The 18,750-nt window shown below is 38.5% G+C and overlaps 1 protein-coding gene across 6 annotated transcripts in view; it reads left to right on the top strand.

Annotated features, from left to right (window-relative positions):
- Positions 1-15,079, top strand: part of MYO6 (myosin VI) — a 190,440-nt gene extending 175,361 nt beyond the window's left edge. For 2 of the 6 annotated variants that reach the window (XM_006020470.3, XM_006020468.3), the window contains 4 exons: positions 3,448-3,579; positions 6,235-6,261; positions 8,565-8,783; positions 10,579-15,079. In XM_006020470.3, coding sequence (XP_006020532.1) covers positions 3,448-3,579; positions 6,235-6,261; positions 8,565-8,783; positions 10,579-10,778 — 578 coding nt within the window. In that variant the 3' untranslated portion in view covers positions 10,779-15,079. The remainder of the gene's footprint in view (positions 1-3,447; positions 3,580-6,234; positions 6,262-8,564; positions 8,784-10,578) is intronic. The other 4 variants (XM_025200086.1, XM_006020471.3, XM_006020472.3 and 1 more) reach the window with 2 other exon arrangements.
- Positions 15,080-18,750: the final 3,671 nt, after the last annotated feature.

The following is an 18,750-nucleotide window of genomic DNA, read 5'->3' as shown; positions in this document are numbered from 1 at the left end:
GGGAAAGAAGTTATGGGTGTTACTTATTTTTACACATGGTATATTTATTGAACTCCTACACTTGGGTTAGGAATAACGTGCTATAATTTCTTAATAACATTGTTTCAAATTAACTTATACCCATAGAATGGAGCTATATTTATGTGTCTTCCCTCAGCATTTATAAGATCCACTAAGTGCACAACTAATTTTTTTAATGCACTGAAAGCCAAATAAAGCCTAATGATTTCAATTACATTTCTAAAATCATTTATTCTAGTTGCTCAATTTAATTTTTGGTTTATTTTCTGTGACGCTAACGCTTAGCAATTTAGTCTCTTAGATTTCTGTCTTCATAATACAGGTTTCCCTCAATTTTTATGAGATATATGCGTTCCTGGAGAAGGGTACATAAATCAAATTTGCGTAAAGCGACCCCACTTTATAATGTAACAAATAGGGATAGGTTCCCATAGCTGTGAGGGAGGAAGGAAGTTAGGCTGGGACTAGAGAAGGGGCGGGGGGAGGGGTGCCGCTCCCAGGGCAGCACAAGGGAGCAAAGCGGAGGGAACAGAGCGGCACTCAACCCAGTCCCAGGAGTGGCTAGCGCCAGCTGCCTGCAGCTGCTGGGCTGCACTGGGCTCCGCCTGTCCCTACTCACCCCAGCCCCTGGGCCGCGCCATGCCATGGTGCAGGCTGCTGGTGTTGGCTGCTCCCAGGGCTGCTGCAGCAGGTGCCGAGGTGAGTGTAGACACATGGAGAACAGGGTGGCATAGGATGTGGCCAAGCTTGTCTGCATTCACCCTAGCCCCTGCTGCAGCAGCCCTGGGAATGGCCAGCACCAGCTGCGGAGGGAACCGTCAGTGGGGGTGGGGGGCGCACTTCTTACTGCTTCATGCCTCCCAGGAGCACTGTGGGGGCTGTGCCAGCCTCTTCCTGGGGGGGCGTGTGCCCTTGGATATGCAGGCAGGACAACAACAGGCTGCTGCTGCCGGCTGGGGCCAGCAGCAGCACCAGGCTGTTCCTGGAACTCGGTGCAGCCTGCCCTGAGTGTTGAGAAGAGTCTGGTGCCGCTCCCGGAGTGCAGGCAGCTGGTGTTGGCCACTCCCGGAGCTGCTGCAGCAGGGGCTGGAGTGAGTGGGGCCCTGGCCCCATGGCCCTCTTCCCTCCATCCACAGACTTACCTGCTTGGGCGGAGGGCAGGGCGCACCTATGCCAATTGCAGTAGATCAAATTTACCTTACATATAACAAATTATGGGTCTAAAAATGCTCATCACATAAGAGCGAATTTACATATACAAAATTTGCATAAATCGAGGGAAACCTGTACTGAATCATACAGCACTGTAACTGTTACTCTGTATCAGTTACAAGCAACTGGTTTATCTTGGAAAAGAGATCTTGAGAATAATGGACATATATAGGAAACCTGATTCCTCTTTGGCCAGAAACTAGTGTGTTCTTTGGATTTGATTTGCAGGTTAGACCACTGGGTTAATTGGAATTTTGAGCACTTTTACTTTTTTTTGAGTCTTCAGATTAAAATATTACTTTCTATAGACCAGATTTATTTTTTGCTGCAGCAGACTAATATACTTAATTGTTCATATCTGGTTAACTTTGTTCAGAACCTCTTAGGTGACTACTGAGATATTTGTCAGAGAAATCATAGAGAACTAGGGCTGGAAGGGACAGCTGTAAGTCACTTAGTTCAACCCCCTGTTTGAGGTAGGATTATCTGTATCCAAACCATCCTGTACAAATTCATAGTATAACCCCTCAGTAAAACTACCATTGACCCTGACACAACACAAGACCTAACACCCTACCCTGCCACAGGTAAAGCAGGGGGACTACAGCCACCAACATCTTGCTTCTGTAGAAGGTGGTTAATATACACCCAAGAGATTCAAAGTAGAGGGCTGTGTCCCCTGCTGCAGAGGAAGGCAAGGACCAATACCAGTGTGACCATGGGGTAAAATTCCTTCCTGACCCCAAACATGATAGTTGGTCTGACCCTGAGTTGAGGGGCAAGACTCTGTAGCCAGGAACCTCCAGCTTTGGTACCTGCAGAAACATTGGTACACCCCCAGCCTTGGCTACAGCCAGCCTCCAGTGCTTCTGAGGAGGGCTTTAAAAACAGGGAAAAACCCCCCACACCTGATGTATGTAGGAGGGAAAGGGAGGGGCAAACCACCCAGCCTTGTGCAGCAACCAAAAAAGCTTAGAAGCATGGGAAATACTCATAGTAGAACATAGGCGTAGCTATGCTTAGATCATCCACAGCCAGTGACTGTCCAACCTCTTCTTGAACACCTCCAGTGATGGAGACTCCACAATTTCCCTAAGCAGTCTGTTCCTCTGCCTCACTATTATAACAGTGAGTGAAGGGGTTTTTTTTTTTTTTTTTTTGTTTTTTCTTTGGGGGCAGGGGGTTGTCATTATTCCACCACCTTTTTTTTTTAAATCTGTACCATGTATTTTGGCAACTCTCGGGGGGAGGAAGCAAGCAGCCATGCTGTCACATGTTTTCTTAAATATTAGTTCCCTATATGGTTGGCTGGGATAAAGTTAGAAAGGCGGATAGGACCTGCTCCCCAACTGCTTTGTGTGTGGTAACTGTAAAAAAGGCAAGTGAGAAAAGTGAAAATTACAACTCTAGCTTACTCTTCAAAGCTGGAAGCAGCTGAGCTGCTGTTAGGCTAGCTGTTTATCTAGAAGGGGGAAAAACGTAAAAAGCATAAGACCAGAAGGGACTTTCTGCATCATTGGATTCAATACCCCACCACAGCAGGGAACCACATAACATGATTCTATTCATAACCTTAGTAAGAGCCATCTCAAAAGTGATTCAAACCTTCCAGGAGCTCCCTGCTCTTGCTGTGGGTATGGAGCTTTTAGATTCATCTTTAGGTTACTTAGCCCTTATGGTGTCATTGAAAGGCAGGCACAAAGTTGATGGTGATGCCCCTGCACTCTAAGGAGAATCTTCTGAGAGGAATAGCAAATAGACTTTGCAGCACTGTAAGACCTACCAGCAAGCCAGCCCCCAGGCATTTCTTCTCCCCCTTGCTTGGTGCAGTTCATCTCCGTTGAAGGGCCTGTGGCACGACTAGCATGCAGTATCTTGGTGCATGAATTTTACAGTCCGAGACTGATATAAATAAACTCTCATTACCCATGAATGTATATATTGCTTTCAAGATGTCTGAGCTGCTTGCATCTGGTAGCTTTGCTTCAACCAGCAAACCAAAAGGTCTATATTAAGCCTTTAGCAGAAATAAGTTTCCATGCTTCCTGTCTGCCAGCATAGCTCAGCTTAAAGGTTTAAGTTTGCTTGCAGCAGAGGTACTGTTATAAGTTGCTCTAAAATGATGCAGTGTATAAACACATGCCTGTCTCCTTCCACAATTCTCCCCCCCCCTCCCCTGCTCTCATCCCTGTTCCTTTGCTTTTTGTTGGACAGATATTGAATTATTGGCAGCTTGCAGAGAAGAGTTTCACAGACGACTTAAAGTGTATCATGCTTGGAAATCCAAGAATAAAAAACGTAATGCAGAAACAGAACAACGTGCTCCAAAATCTGTTACCGACTATGGTGAGAAAAATGCATTTTGTTCTTGTAATACTTTGTTTTGAAATGTGGAAAAATTTCACATGAAATGTTTCTAGAAGAAGCAAGTTTTTGAGCTGTTTAAGTTTTTAGGTTGTTTTTAAGCACTTGGTGTTTGGTTATGTTGAAGAAAGTTATTTAATTTAACAGTATTTTTGTATAATATTAGATGAGATCGATTAACAAAAATAATTGTACTTTAGCTACTTTTACTGATATTTCTTATTTCTCCAGTACAGCTTTAACAATTAAAAATGGTTATTTCTGAACAATCAGAGCCAGTTAGAAATAGAAATAGTTCTAGATTTGATATTTTAGGCCACTTGTTCATGTGCTCAGTATTTTCTAAACCGTGTTATCTGATCTGCATCCCACAGTTTGAATCACATTTCAGTTTGAATTGCGGGCTAATAGACTTATCATTGACCATCACTGCAGGAGGCACTGGCTATACATTTGACAACCCCTTAACAGAGCTTGGAAGTAATTAGGAGGTGCTGATAAGCCTGTGTAAGCGCTGCTACATTGTTGCAGTTATCTAAAGTGTTGTTCCAGAAGTTGTAATTGACCTGATAATTAGCAGGGTGAAGTGTTGATGCCACATATGACTTTGTAAAGGTGTTAGTTTGTGCCTGAGAGCCTCTATTTTGTAAAAACCTAATTAAGTTTCCCTTGTGGGGATTGATATTTGCAATGCTTCTCTGAGGTTGTTTGCAGACATTAAAACCCTCCCACCAAAAACAGGCTTCACTGGAAGCAGCAGCGCATTACTTCAACCTGGCTTTGCCGTGTTTGTAAAGACTGGGTGATTCTGTGGGGTTTTTGATACATTTATATACATGCTAACTAATACAGTCTAAATTGCCTAATTAGGACTCCCCTAGCAGGCATTAATTTTAATCCGTATTCAATAAGAATTAGTTAATTTGGACTGTAGCCAATTTTAATTAGGACTACAGATATCCACATGTATATGGTTACAGCTGCAGTCTATTAAACCTAGAAAACATAACATTTATAAACGGCCTACTGGCAGTAGTTGAGTACCCATATATATATTCACACAGATGCATATATTTCATATATGAATATACAGTATGTTTGGTGGTTACTTCAGTGATACCATACAGCATTTCAAGTACTTTTTGAAGACTATTAGAAATCAGATCTTGTCTCTATTTAGCAGGCAAGCTCAAGAGAACTGACAGGGTCTGCCAAAGAAAAATGTATCACAAAAGTGCATCCAGTTTTAGCTGCTGGTTCCTCAAACATACAAGATTGTTACATGCGATCTGAAAGGATTAAAATATATTGATGACAGGATTTCCCCTGTCATACGTTTATCCTTATTCATCCAGGATCACATTCCTCATTATATCTTTAGATATTAAGGTTTAAACTTTACACATTTCAACCAAGATTCTTTAACTCTTCCATAGTTCAGTGTCTGTTCAATATGCTTTGATAATAAGTATGTGATAACAGTTGTTTTATGGTCTCTGTTTCAGTATTAGTCTGTTATCTTGCTCATCTCCCAAACTTTGACTATGTAAACTTTCAAAACGTCATGCTAATGAGAACAGGTGCCATTGCTTTTTAAGGGATTTAAATGGAAAAAGTATATTTCCGTGGATTTCATATAATGTTGTTTTCTGGCACGGCAGAGCAATGTACCATAAAGAATATAAATCTACCTTTCAGTCATCTGTGCAACACCATTGAAGGCAGTGGGAGACCCACCTTGTTACAAGTCCAGAGACCTAAAAATTAATTCCAATGTATAGCAATATTTCTCTTTTTGTACTGTTGCATTATACATTTTTTTCTTTTTATTGAAATATTTCTACCTCTTTCCATGTAAGACTTGATCATTGTAGTTAATAATTAGAAAAAACATAGTAGCCTGCTGATACTGACCTTTTGAACTTCATATTGGTGTCAGTAAATTCTTATTATGAGTCGTTATACAAAGTGACGCTTCAATTCTGTGTATTGCAGCTATCCTTCATTATATTGAATTATCTAATTTCTTGAATACTTATGCGAATACTCCATTGGATGTTATTGAATACGTTCTCCACCTTATCCTTTAGCCAGTGTCATACAGTTGTCCAATAGTCCTGTAGAGGTCAGTGCATATGATAAATGAAAAATACTAAATGAGCATTGGCTTACAGGAGGCCATAGAATTAGTGGATAATATAGTGCAAAGAAAGGAGCTACATCTTTCTTGGCTAGGTATTAACAGAACTCTGGCAACTAAAGAATATATTTTCTTTCCTTCTGAAAATGTCAAAAGCTTATTAAAGGTACCACATGAATTAACAAAGATTTTTCCTCACAGCCTATTGTACTCATTTATCACTTGTTTTTTCTGACTGGGATTATAATAGTATTTTCAAATTTAAATCCTGATTAAAGTATCGTCTGTCAGAGATCCTTGAAACTTAATCAAATGAAATATTTGATTTGAATCAGTAAACAGCACATAAGTGCAGATCACCACTCACATTTTTGGTATGAATGGGACTTTCATTTGTCTGTCCCTTGGACTGGTGACTAACTTTATGAAGTACTGAAAACAGAACTTTAACAGGATCAATACTTTTGTTTTCTTCAATGTGTAATGTTTGTTTACAGATTTTGCACCATTTTTGAACAACTCAAGTAAGTGGGGAGATGGTTATTTAAGCTAACTTCTAAAAATAGGAATACTTGCAAAATTTATACTAACTTCAGTTATCCAGACTTTTGCTACCTTTCTATGTACAGAGTATAAAAATAAAAACTATTGGTTGATTTTTTTTTTTTTTTGTTTGTTTTTTAAAGCCCAACAAATGTTAAATTTGCTTGATGTGTGGTCATTTAGTGGCTCTATATATATGTTAATTGTGCACTAGTGTATTTTGGTGCTTATTTTCATCAGATATGACATATTGGAGGGGATTAACTTTTTCATGTAGGTTTATTAAAGTATTAACTAATGTTTTAGGTTCAAAGAAGCTAACATATTCAAAGAATCCTGCGCTATTTAACAACCTTTTTATTGTATCTGTACACCTTTTCTATGGTAGCAAAACTCTGGCATCAACTTAATATAGCAGCTGATTCTTAGAACCAAAACTAACATTTGGGTGCTGGTTTCTTTTTTCACAAAATGTGTTAAAGTATCTAGCATTGAAAAGTAGTGACTGTATGGCACTTCCATCTTTTAGGGTTTACTCATTGATGGAAATATGATCAAGGGTAGAAATAACATCTGCTGATTGCCATTGAAATGCAACCTCCCCCCTTCTCTGTTTTTTAATATTAAAACTTTAGTTTGCTGTAATGTATGTTCAGGCAGTTCATAGACAGAGAATTGCAAATGCAAAAATTGCATAGCTCAATTAAACCAAAAATTCTCCTAAATATAACTTGTGCTTTTATCAATGCTAGCATATAAATATAGTATCTGAAGAGAATTAATGTTTAACAAATGGTACTAAATCCTGTCTTAGAACATATTTCTTTATTTGGACATGTTTCTTCCCCCTCCTCCCCCTCTCTGATCATTTTTTTTCAGGCACTAATGTTTATATGTGGGATTTTTAAGATGCTGCTTTCTATATTTTGATAAACCATTCTTGTTCACTTATGAATAAAGGAAATGTCAGGGGATGCTGGCTATTCTATTTACTGATGTCTTCTTTGTAAAACTGCAAAAATACATTAATTAAATAAGACTTCCACTTTTTCATTTTATTAATTTTAAGATCCAAAATTAGTTTTGCTCCTTAATAGGTGACTGACATAATGTTATGAGAAGTCACTGTTAATTATTCCCTTTGCACTGAAAAAGCAAACAATATTAAGGGGGCTGTTTCTAAGATTGCAGCAGACTTGCATTCATAATTACTTGGGAAAAAAAAGGTAAGTTTTATATGGCTATGCTTGTCTCTATAGAAGTTTATTCAACATTATTTTAATATCCTATGATAAATGCTTCTTGAGAATCAATCCCTTAAGTGATTTCTAATTCTGGAGTTCATTTTGAATGATAATTAGGGTCTCAATAGATGTCTCATTTGAGGCTGTCCTAATTGTCCCAGGCTTTGACCTGGATGAGAACAGGAGTGTCTCAGCCATTTACACACATAACATTTCAGTCTCATTGTTGCTTCTCTGCCAGTAGGTAGGCAGTGAGAGCCCACAGCCTGACAGCTTGCCCCCGGAATGGCATGCAATTGATTTGAATAACCTGTAATTTGCCTAGAGGCCCATAGCAGTGCCCTGTGAGAGAAGATATTAGCATATTTTTATCTCATGTGCTTCACAGTCGGACAACTGTACTGGGAAGAAAGGCTTTCTCCCAAGAAAAAAGTAATGTCTGTTTGCAGCCTTTTTGTAATAAATGGATGGGCCTCCAATTAACTTTTCTATTACCACATTGGGCATCTGTAATAGGATTATAAAGTCTCTCTGTTATTTATCTAGCAAATATCTATCTTTAGAGATTACATTACTTCTTAAAATAAAGTTACTTCTCTCTAATTTGACCTGGTTTTGCACCAAAAATGAACTGTTAGGCTGGTTGCAACACGGAGCTTTTTTAATGTTTGTAAAGCATTTTATTTAAAGTATACTTTTGATATTAATCTAAACCACTTTGTTGCCTAGGCATGCTCAAAGCAACAAAATATATTGTTGAAAATGTCAACAGTAGGTGAACACTGTCATCCTTACAGATGCTAGTCTCAGTGGAGTTTTAATTATTAGTACTGCTATCAGGAAGGTTTTTCAGAAAAATGCTAGTTTTCAGTCTTTCGGGGTGTTTTTTTTTTTTTAGGTGAATTCACCTTATAGCCTTTATGATATTCAGCTTTTGGGGGGAATTATTCTAATTTTTTCATAATAAAAATGATTTGTGGGTTAAATTCTGAGTTTGCTGTTTTGTCTTGCATCTCATAATTCTGTTTTTTGTATACTAGCTCAACAGAATCCAGCAACACAGTTGCCTGACAGACAGCAAGAGGTTGAAATAAACAGACAGCAGCGTTACTTCCGTATTCCCTTCATTCGCCCAGCAGACCAGTACAAAGATCCTCAAAACAAGAAGAAAGGCTGGTGGTATGCACATTTCGATGGAGCATGGATTGCTCGACAAATGGAACTTCATCCTGACAAGCCACCTATTCTGCTTGTAGCTGGTTGGTATACTCATAACTTTTGAAAAACGTTGCATCAAATGTTCAATGATGACGTTCAGTTAACAAGGACGCTATGGCTTGGCTTCACGGATTTGCATTCTCTAAATAAAATGATGACATGCTGTATCTGAAAGAATTTATGTATGAGTCAGGTAATCTCTCAACTAAAAGAACATCAAAGTCAAAGACTGTGACAATGTCATCTAGGAAATATTCCACGGTGACTGCTTTATTTGATTTTACAGAGTTGTGAAAAATTACAGCAGTATATGTTACAACCGGTTGAGCGTAAATAGGTTAAGTAAGCTTTGTCCTTTTGTACTTTATTTTATGCAACCCTTATGTTAACAGCATACTAATGCTCACCTTGGTTCTATTTGATGCTAAGGATGTTGGCCTGTTTAATCTTAAAACTTCTTTAATTGAAAGGAAGATATGTTGGAGCTGGTAACAATGCATCTTTTCACTATTGAACATATTGCATATTAGGGTAACAGAGTCATAAGGAATAGGGTATAGAAACTCAATTTTTAAAACATCAACTACCTATACTAAATTATTCTAACAACTTAAAAACATGGCATTGTGTACGTTTACTAGTTCTGTGTGTGCTCTCACTCACTCACTCTTGCTCTTTACCATCTCCATTAGCTTATCTCCATTTCATCTGCAGTTTGTGGCCCAGTGGTTGCTTTCATGTTATTGGCATCTTCCCCTAAGATGTTCCTATTTTAATTATTGTAGTGGAAAGTGAACAAAAGGGAAAAGAGTTTTAATTTCTTTTTCTGCCTCCCTGCCTTTCCATGCTAGGGAATGCCCTTCTCTTGCCTCCCTCCACACAGACTCTGTTAATTTGGTCTTTATAACTCAAGACACTGAGAAAAGAGCCTTAGTAGCCAAGTAATTCCACTTTCTACCATTACTTTGTACTACTGTATGGCAGAGCAATTCCTGCTAATTTGAAACAGTGCTCTGAATAACTGAATAATCATCCACCATAGATTTTTCTCTTCATTTAAGATAAATGAAAATGGGCTGTTTCACATTTGCCATGGGATAACAGCTTGCACGTGGATGGTTACTGTGTGATCACTAAGGGCCTTGGCATGTGTTGCATATGGTTAATATGTTAATGAAGCTATAAATAACAACATGCCATGCATTCAGCTAATTTGTGGTGCCATAAAATGGCAAACCAGCCAGAAAGGTGTTCCACAAAGATTGAAAATCTTTGTGGCTGGCTTGTATTTACCTGAAATTAAGAGCCTCTCCTCTCCCCTATCCAAGAACCTTACAACTTTGTACCTGGCAGTTTAAATGGGGTAGTTTTAAAGTCCAGGTTGCAGTGAACCCAAGACGCATGTTACTTGCCTTGCCCTGCAGCTCCCATGTATCTGCAACATTTCATCTACGTGCCCCATCATGTCTGTATCCATGTGTGGCATGGCAGGATGATCAGTGTTTGGAATGGGGCATAAAATTTCACAAATCCTAATTGTGCCATTATTTTAATTTACACCAGGGGCCTAAGTTCACAACCTCACTTACCTTGAAGTACCTTGTGGCACTTGAATCATGACTTTTACTTTACGCTGTGTTTATGCAGTAGGTAACAGAACTTCCAAGGCTATCAGGCTGATTTCCTTTATAAATATCAATGTTTGTTTATAAGCAATCATAACATATTCTCTATTTCTTAGAAAATTTTATTTAAAAAAGAAAAACCAAAGCAAAAACCTACTCTTTTACGATATCTTGAACCATGTAAATAAAGCTTATTTTTTAACTTTTTCAGGCAAGGATGATATGGAGATGTGTGAGCTAAACCTTGAAGAGACTGGTTTAACTCGAAAGCGGGGTGCTGAAATTTTGTCGAGACAGTTTGAAGAGGTTTGGGAGCGTTGCGGGGGCATCCAGTACCTTCAACATGCAATTGAGAGCAGACAAGCTCGTCCTACGTATGCAACAGCCATGCTGCAGAATCTACTAAAATAAATAGTCACTTTGCACATTAATGTTAGAGTTGAAAACCCTTCATGATTATAAAGGGAAGAGTTCCTCTATGCAACAGAGGACTTAAACATTCCATGGTCATGTTAGAGATGTTTAGTATAAAGTGAACAGATTTTCTTAATCCTGGGGTCTGTTAATTTGTACTTTTTGATGTTTAATTTGTGTAGGGAGCTCACTAGTTTTGTGGACCTTGCAGAAGTTTCAGTTAATATTGGTGGTTTTAGTTTGTTTATATGCTGCATCCTTAAAGGCTCTGTTATAAAACTAATACTGTAAAGTAACACTAGTGTACTTTGAGTACATAGGTGATAAATCCTTTTACAACTACCTTTTATTTAAACTCTTTGGAACAGGGGTGTCAAACTTGTCTGGCCCTGCGGTCCAGATAAATAGTGTGGGACCAGTCCATGGGCTGGATGAATGGTGCAGGGGAAGCCCCAGGGTTTGGATTGAGCCCATGGCCCCTCCCTCTTCCACTCCAAGCTGGACCCAGTGCATGGCATGCCTACCCTAGCTGGTCTGGGACCCAGCAGGAAGAGGCCTGGCATTTCAAGCACTTGGCTGCCATTACAGGAACAAGCTACAGTGCCAGGTTTCTTCCTGTGGTGTTGCCGAGGTTCCAGTGCTGTTGCTCTCATCCAGGTGCTTGGCAGCCAAGCCAGTGAGAGCCGCAGCTCTGGAGCCCTAGCAACACCATGGCTTCTTCCCGTGGTAGCAGCCAAGTGTCTGTTTGAGAGCCTCAGTGGTGGAGCTGCAGCACTACCACAGGAAGAAGCCTGACATAACCAGTTGGCTGCTGCCATGGGACTAAACTGCAGTACCAGGCTTTATACTATGCTGCTACTGGGTTTCCAGCACTACGGCTCTCACTCAGGCTGGATGCTGCCATGGGATGCTGCCATGGAAGATCCTCCTTTGCAGCCAGGGTCAGGGCAAAAGCCGTAGGACTAATTTGGCCTGTGGGATGTGTCTGACACCCCTGCTTTAAAACACTAAAATAGTTGGTTTTAAATGATGTTCCAGTAAAGAGGGTGTAATTGTATTCTATAACTGGAATTGTGGGGCCTTAACTTTAACTTCTTTTCCAGAGAGGTTGGAGTATTTTTATTCGATCAGAAATATTGTATGTCCTGATCTGAAAGCTGCTCAACATCTGTATGTACTGACTTTTCAGAAACTTATGGGGAATCTTCATAAATGTAGAAACGTTGGTTTCTTTCTTCATCTTAGTGAAGTTAAATGGCACAAAATGTATACATTTTGAGAAGTGCATACTTATATTTGTTGTACCATGTACATGTAATAATACAGGTACACAAATGGCGTGCTGCACATCTAGATTGTTTTCCCCCCTCTTTTTAGCATCTTTTTTTAAGAACAGATTTCTTATAGATGCTGTTTCATTTTATTTTTCTGATGAATTTTTGTTAGGAATCCTTGAATGGTTAATTTTCCCACATAGTTTAATTTAAATATATAAACATTGTTTGAAATCTATTTCTGAATACATGTAGATTGAGAGAAATGTGTTCAGTTTTTTGACAGGCAACACAGCATAATTGGAATATTGGAGACTGAACTTGATCCTTTTTAGGTTAACGAAATGCACAAGGATTATATTATTTCTTTTAAGACTATCAGAGCTTACCCAGTAATGTGTCACTGGAGTGTCTAATTACAATATAGGGCTTCAAATAGCTAAATTTTGGTATATTGCAACACAAAACTCTCTTAGTCGCTCTGATCTTGTACTTAATCTCCTCTGTAAGGCTTTATGGCTTGCTTTTTGTAATAGTGTTTAGCAATTTAAAATTATTGTGTATAGGAATTATTCATTCCACACAGTCTTAAGCTGCTTTTTATTAATTTATCTTGGTGTTCATAATGCTGGCCATACTTCAGCAGATTAAAATGTGATATTTATTATCTCATTGAATTTGAAAAATAAAGATACATAGCTTGGTGCCTGTTGGATAAAATTAAATATTCAGGAGTCTTTTAAAAAAACAATCTTTTATCTGGCTGTAGCAAAGAAAAAAGCTTGCCTGCTTTATAAACTAATTACCTCTTGGGACCCGAAGGCTGAGACCTTTAGAAAACATGAGTTTCTACAAAGCTATTATGAGGGTGTCAAGCCTGCCCACCCCCAGCCAGATCAGAACAGCAGGGTTTCTTCTCAACTGAATCCAGATTTGGTTACAGCAGCGGGGGCTAATGCAGCCATTGCTTACCTCCCGTTACTGACGTGTCATCAACAGGGCTCGATGCCCCAGATTTCTGAAGCAGGCTCCTTCTCTCCCCCCCCCCCCCTCCCCCCCTTTCATGGCCTTGCTGGCAGTCCTGCGGGCTGCACAATGTGGCTCTGCAGGCCATAAGTTTGAAACCTCATCACTAGTTTGAAACCAGAAAGTTGGAAACTGTGTTCATAAGAAAAGATACAGTTCTATAGCACAGTCAGAAAGAGCTGATGAGCACACTTCCTAACCCACAGATTAGATTGTGTTTGTGTGCCACAGTCAGTCTGCTATTGAAAATACACTCCATATTGTAAAGTGTGAAGAGATTTGAGAAAAGAACTAGTTATTTATTTATATATTTGCTAAAGTGATTCTTAGCTTGTCTGAACTGAAAATTGGCAATGTTAACGTGCATGTTCCTTCAAGGTAAGTATCACCGCATAGACTCCCCTCCGTGGGTCATGTGGGGACATTGATCCAGTCCTTTGCCTTTCCACCTTTACTCAAAGACTTCATTGAAGCACTGGTAGTTGACTTCAAGATGAGTTATGTGCATCAGGCCCCGATTTTAGCAATGCATTTAAAATGTGCACAATTTTATGTGAAGCTAACTTTGTACTACTTGCATAGTTAAAGTTTAGGCACTTGTGAATCAGATCCAAATATTAGAACCCTAAACATAGGAAAAGGCTGTGGCATGTAATGAATACATGAAATCAGGGCTGTCTAAATTTTAAGGGGCTGGGGGCTGCACTAATAGAGGCCACAGGCCATACCAACATGGGCTGTGCCCTGCCTCCCACCCCGAGGTGTGCAGGTGCTTCCCCCCTTGCTGCACCACACAAGCATGTGGGCATCTCAGACCTACCTTCAGCTCTGTAGCCATGGGCTGTCCCTTGCTGCCCTTCACCACATGGCTACCCAGGGCCATGGGCACTCCCAGTACCACAGGCTGTTCCAGGAAGCAGAAACCAGATGAGGGGGAGGGAGTGGGAGCACAGAGCCCCTGGCTGCTACTGCAGTCAGAATAAGGGCTGGGGCGGCCAGGTGGAAGCCCTGGGGCCATGAACTAATCTCTTGCAGGCCACCAGTTGGATAGGCCTGCATTAAATAAACACCTGAAATCAGTACTTGTCTAGGTACATGTAATCTTGTGACCTTTTAGGTACATGTTAGTATTAAAAATGCAATATAATTCTCTCTTCTTCAGCCCCTGCCTTCTATTAATACAGGCATAAGTATTCTCATGACACGCATTCTTCTTTAATATTAAAACAACTGTGGATTTGTGTTGGTAGGAAACTACCCTTTATCAGTATGAAATATTTAGGGTTCTTTTGTTAGCATATATTCATCAGTCACTTTGATGGCACAATAATGTGTCTTGTATCAGAAACATGGCATCTTACCGGAAAGGAACTGGTGACTAGGTGTTATCACACGAGATATTTCCTGTTTTCTCATTGTTCTCACCAGTGCGCTAGAATATCGCAGATATTCTTTCCATTCAGGTAAACAAAAGTCTTTGCTAGTTCTGGTTGTCTTAGTTCAGAATTTGATTTTAAAAATCTGCAGCAGGGTAGATAAGTAGTTGAATGCATTATGTTGATAAGTCTGCTGGATGGGAGACTTATTTGATAGGAGTTAGTCATATGCTTATAGGGAAAATAGCATAAGCTACTGGTGATCCTCAGATGTGTTTGTAAGAAGAAAGACAACTTGTTCTGACCTGACCTTCTAAATTATGTAATGCAGTTATTAGTTTTGACTTGAAGCACCTTAAAAAATAAAATTAAAAAACCCACATGTCCTAGATTGTATACCTGCCCACGACTCAAGAGCATGGTTCTATGTGGAATTCTACTTTCAGAGAACATAGAATGATGAGGTGTACCACTTTCATTCACTAATGAACTTCTGTTCCTCTTTTGTAGTTGAATTGTTTTCGTTTATTTGTTCCAAAATATTTTTAAGTACTTTTTAAGTACTAAGATCTCTCAGTGATGTACTGAAAATTTCAACAAATAAATACATTCTGTGCTTAAATCTGTGTGATGGCTCTCAACTCAATTATTTCAGTGTTTTAAATTTCATAGATTTCATAGACATTAGGGCTGGAAGGGACCTCAGAAGATCATCGCGTCCAACCCCCTGCCCCAGGGGCAGGAAGTCAGCTGGGGTCACAGGATCCCAGCAAGAGAAATGTAAAATGTTAAGTGTTTACAAAACTATAGGAAAACAATGAACGGACTTATGGTGGAAAGAAATGCTGTTTTTTCTCCTGCATCTCCCAGAATTCATTTAAAGACATGAAAAGAATGTTTAACAATCAGAATACTTAATCTGTTGATTTACACAGAAGTCAACAGAAGATTCAGGGTCTTCTGAAAATCACTTTTTTGACCTTTATATCTAATACTACCTTTGATTATAAAGAAAATGTATTAAAAACCCAATTTACTTATCACTGCTTATAATGCTTGTTTATCTCATTTTTCTGCAGTTATATGAATAAAATTGGGACTTAGATGCATCGTTTTGTACCCTGTATTGCCAGTATCCGGAGCGCACAGAAGATCAGCTCCCCTGTGGTAGCTGTGCCAGCACTGTTACAGTGTTCATCGGCTATCTGCCAGGGGAGCTGGTAAATTGCCATCTGCTCAGTGCAAACAGGCTATCCGCAATGGAAGCAGACATGACACCCACACTAATTTAGAATGGCATGTTTTACATTTCATTTTTCCCACCTAACTCTACACTGGATTCTAGAAAGTCACAACAGTGTAGATAGGGTTGTATCATGCGTCTGCTTGTTTACATCAGTGTAAATGTGTGATGCTTAGTTTCTCACTGCTGTGATTTTTGAGGTTTGTATGCCTCAGGAGAATATTTTATTCCAAATAATTATTCAGCCTAAGTATTATGAAAGCTTGATTGATGAAACCTCAGAATCCAGTTTCTTTATTTTTACTAGTGGCATAATCTACCGCCTTAATTTGCAACTCTAGTTTAAGACCCACATGTAGAAAGAGGATATAATTCTGATAAGATAAATTTACAAGCTGATTTAATTACAGATGCAATTTTCAAGCAAATAGATTTACTGTATTTTATTGAAGTACAAAAGGTTTACATCCAGCAAATACATTTGGTACTTAAATATTTGATAATGATAAATAGTCATGAGCAATCTTTTAATTATTAAAATAGACATTAAAAATGACTTCTTTATTGCCTGCCTAATGAAAATCTATATGAATTGAAATATGCTAAATGGATATAAAAATATGTTTAAATGAAAAAATATGGAATGTTTGAGTATCCTTAAGATATATATTACCCTCAGTAAAAGCTAATATTTGCTGGAAAAAAAAAATCTTTCAGTACCATACGGAAAAAATGTAAAACGGTGTTCTACTCTGGAATGTGACTTTGTTAAATAGTATCATGAGTTTCCCTTTTTTTGGTCTCATTTCCAAAACTATATGTCAAAGATATTATATCAGCCTTGACAACTGAACGTGGAACTCAAGGTCAGTTCTTTCCATCTTGTACCTGATGTCTCCACATCCAGGATGTGCAAGCCAAACTATGGTTTGTATAGACTGAACCAGTTGGAACTATTAAGCAATTCTTACACTATATAAAACGAAATAAAATAAAGCTCACTCTATCTTCACTGTGATTTAAAATGTCTCCCCTTTCCCCGCAAAAACAAAAAATCAAAAAAATTGTTAAAATGAGCAGATAATACTCAAAATATACAAGTACAGATATGAATATGGATGTTCCTATATGGAGTAAAACCACACAAGTCTTCGTTGTTGTTGTTGTTGTTGTTGTAGTATAGGAAATGAGAAACAGTGTCTGCAAGTAGTATATATGTATTCTGTCTGCTGCAGCATATGTAGGCTTGTGAACAGGACAAAGTTAGTAGTTTGAATCTTAGTTGTGCAGTAATCCAGCCAAAGTTGTGATAAACATATGAGATGCTTATAGCCACTTATTGCTTACTGAGATATGCAACAAAAAAACCAAATAGTAACCATTAGGGTAGTGTGTATATATATGTACTAAGCATATGCTTGTGTGTATGTCTAATTAGTTTGCTAACATATAGTAATTGTATTCTCAAATCACTTGTGTACATTCTAAAATACACAGGCCAGGGACAGAAATTACACAAAAATGAGTATGTGATTGGAAACGAGTTCAAATCTGTAACACAGCAGAAGTTCAGTGCACATAAACTGCTTTCAAAAAGTCTGAAACCAGTTTAAGGCAAACCTAGATGGATGTAGCATCAGACTTAACTGACTTGGTTAAATCGGTTTATTGAACTTCGGTCCCAGATCCCCTCCAGATTCAAGTTAACTCTCAGTTTCCCAGCATCTCAGGATGCTTTGCACCTCCCCTGCAAACCTAACCCTGGCAGGGTGGGTGGGCAAGCCTTGGCCCAACTTGTTCGCTCCAGGTGAACAGGGTGGCATGCTTTAGCACGCTCTGGCCTAGGCTACTGCAGGCATGTGGCTACATTTCCAGAATCCAAAATGAATGTCTGTTCACTTGCTTATTGATTCAATCTATGTAGCTTAGACTAACCTGCAAAGATTGAATCAATTCAGCCTTTGGCTTTTGACAATCTACTTAGCCACAGTGTTTCGTTGTGCCTGGAGAGAGTACTTTATTGAAATTACAACAACTTTCTTGCATCTAAAAGACTGAAATCTGATCAGAAGAACTTTTCATTAAAAATTTAACAATGAGAGAGATCTTCTGTTTTATTATACAACAGAAAACTCACAAGTCTCATTCTCCAGCAAGTCATTAAAAAACAGTCATCTGTTCTTCCAGCATTATGAGACACTTTAAGAATCAGCTAAACAATTTACAAGCAATGTTTAGTATGGTTTAATGAACTTAAATATCCCTGGTAACAAAACATTTAGCTTTAAATATGTTAAAGCTAGTAAAATATTTTAAAAGTTGTATTACTAGATGTAGAAGGACTTAATAAGCTTGTTACAGTTTCTGCTACTGGAAATCTCAGGCTACTACTGGTGTATAACTCCACAAATAACAACTGTATTCATGGTGACTTCTTAAGTGGTGAACTTTTAGACTTTTTTTGCACTAAGCAAAATGGGTGCAAATTGACCTTTAAAAGACAGTAACTTTCATGTAATACGTGTTTCAGTTTTAAGTGTTTTGTTTCAGTGTTTTAAGTCAAAATTGTAAGTCTTTCAATAATTTCCAAATTTGCCATGACATAATATAGTGTGAAGTTTCATCTTGAATCATACAGATTTTTTTTCTGATACCTGTAGGGAGGGAAAACCAGAAAAAATTAGACTTTTACAAAGCATCCTCAATTTTAGATTAATGAAAATGATTTACTAAGCTTCTCTTAGGCAAAAGTTTCACTAAAATCAGCTGGGCTAATTTCCAAGTTATTTAAAATAGCTTATAGCTGTCTCTCTGCTTTAAGTTCATGGAGCTTATACTAAAAACCATATTATTCTTATTCTGAATAATATTGCTAGCTTCATACAAAATCTGAATGAAATCAGCAGGCATTTCATGCATATTCCTCACCATATTAAACAAAAACGGAATATAATATACAGAAACATTCACATGCACTATATTTATGAGTCTTTATTATCTTTAATGTGAACAAAATAGGTGTCTATACATACAGGTCCATACATGAAAGA

This window comes from Alligator sinensis, unplaced genomic scaffold (assembly GCF_000455745.1).
Source record: "Alligator sinensis unplaced genomic scaffold, ASM45574v1 scaffold37_1, whole genome shotgun sequence".
Classification (NCBI taxonomy): domain Eukaryota; kingdom Metazoa; phylum Chordata; order Crocodylia; family Alligatoridae; genus Alligator; species Alligator sinensis.
Note: the sequence above shows the minus strand (reverse complement) of the source record. Positions and strands in the feature narration are given on the sequence as shown.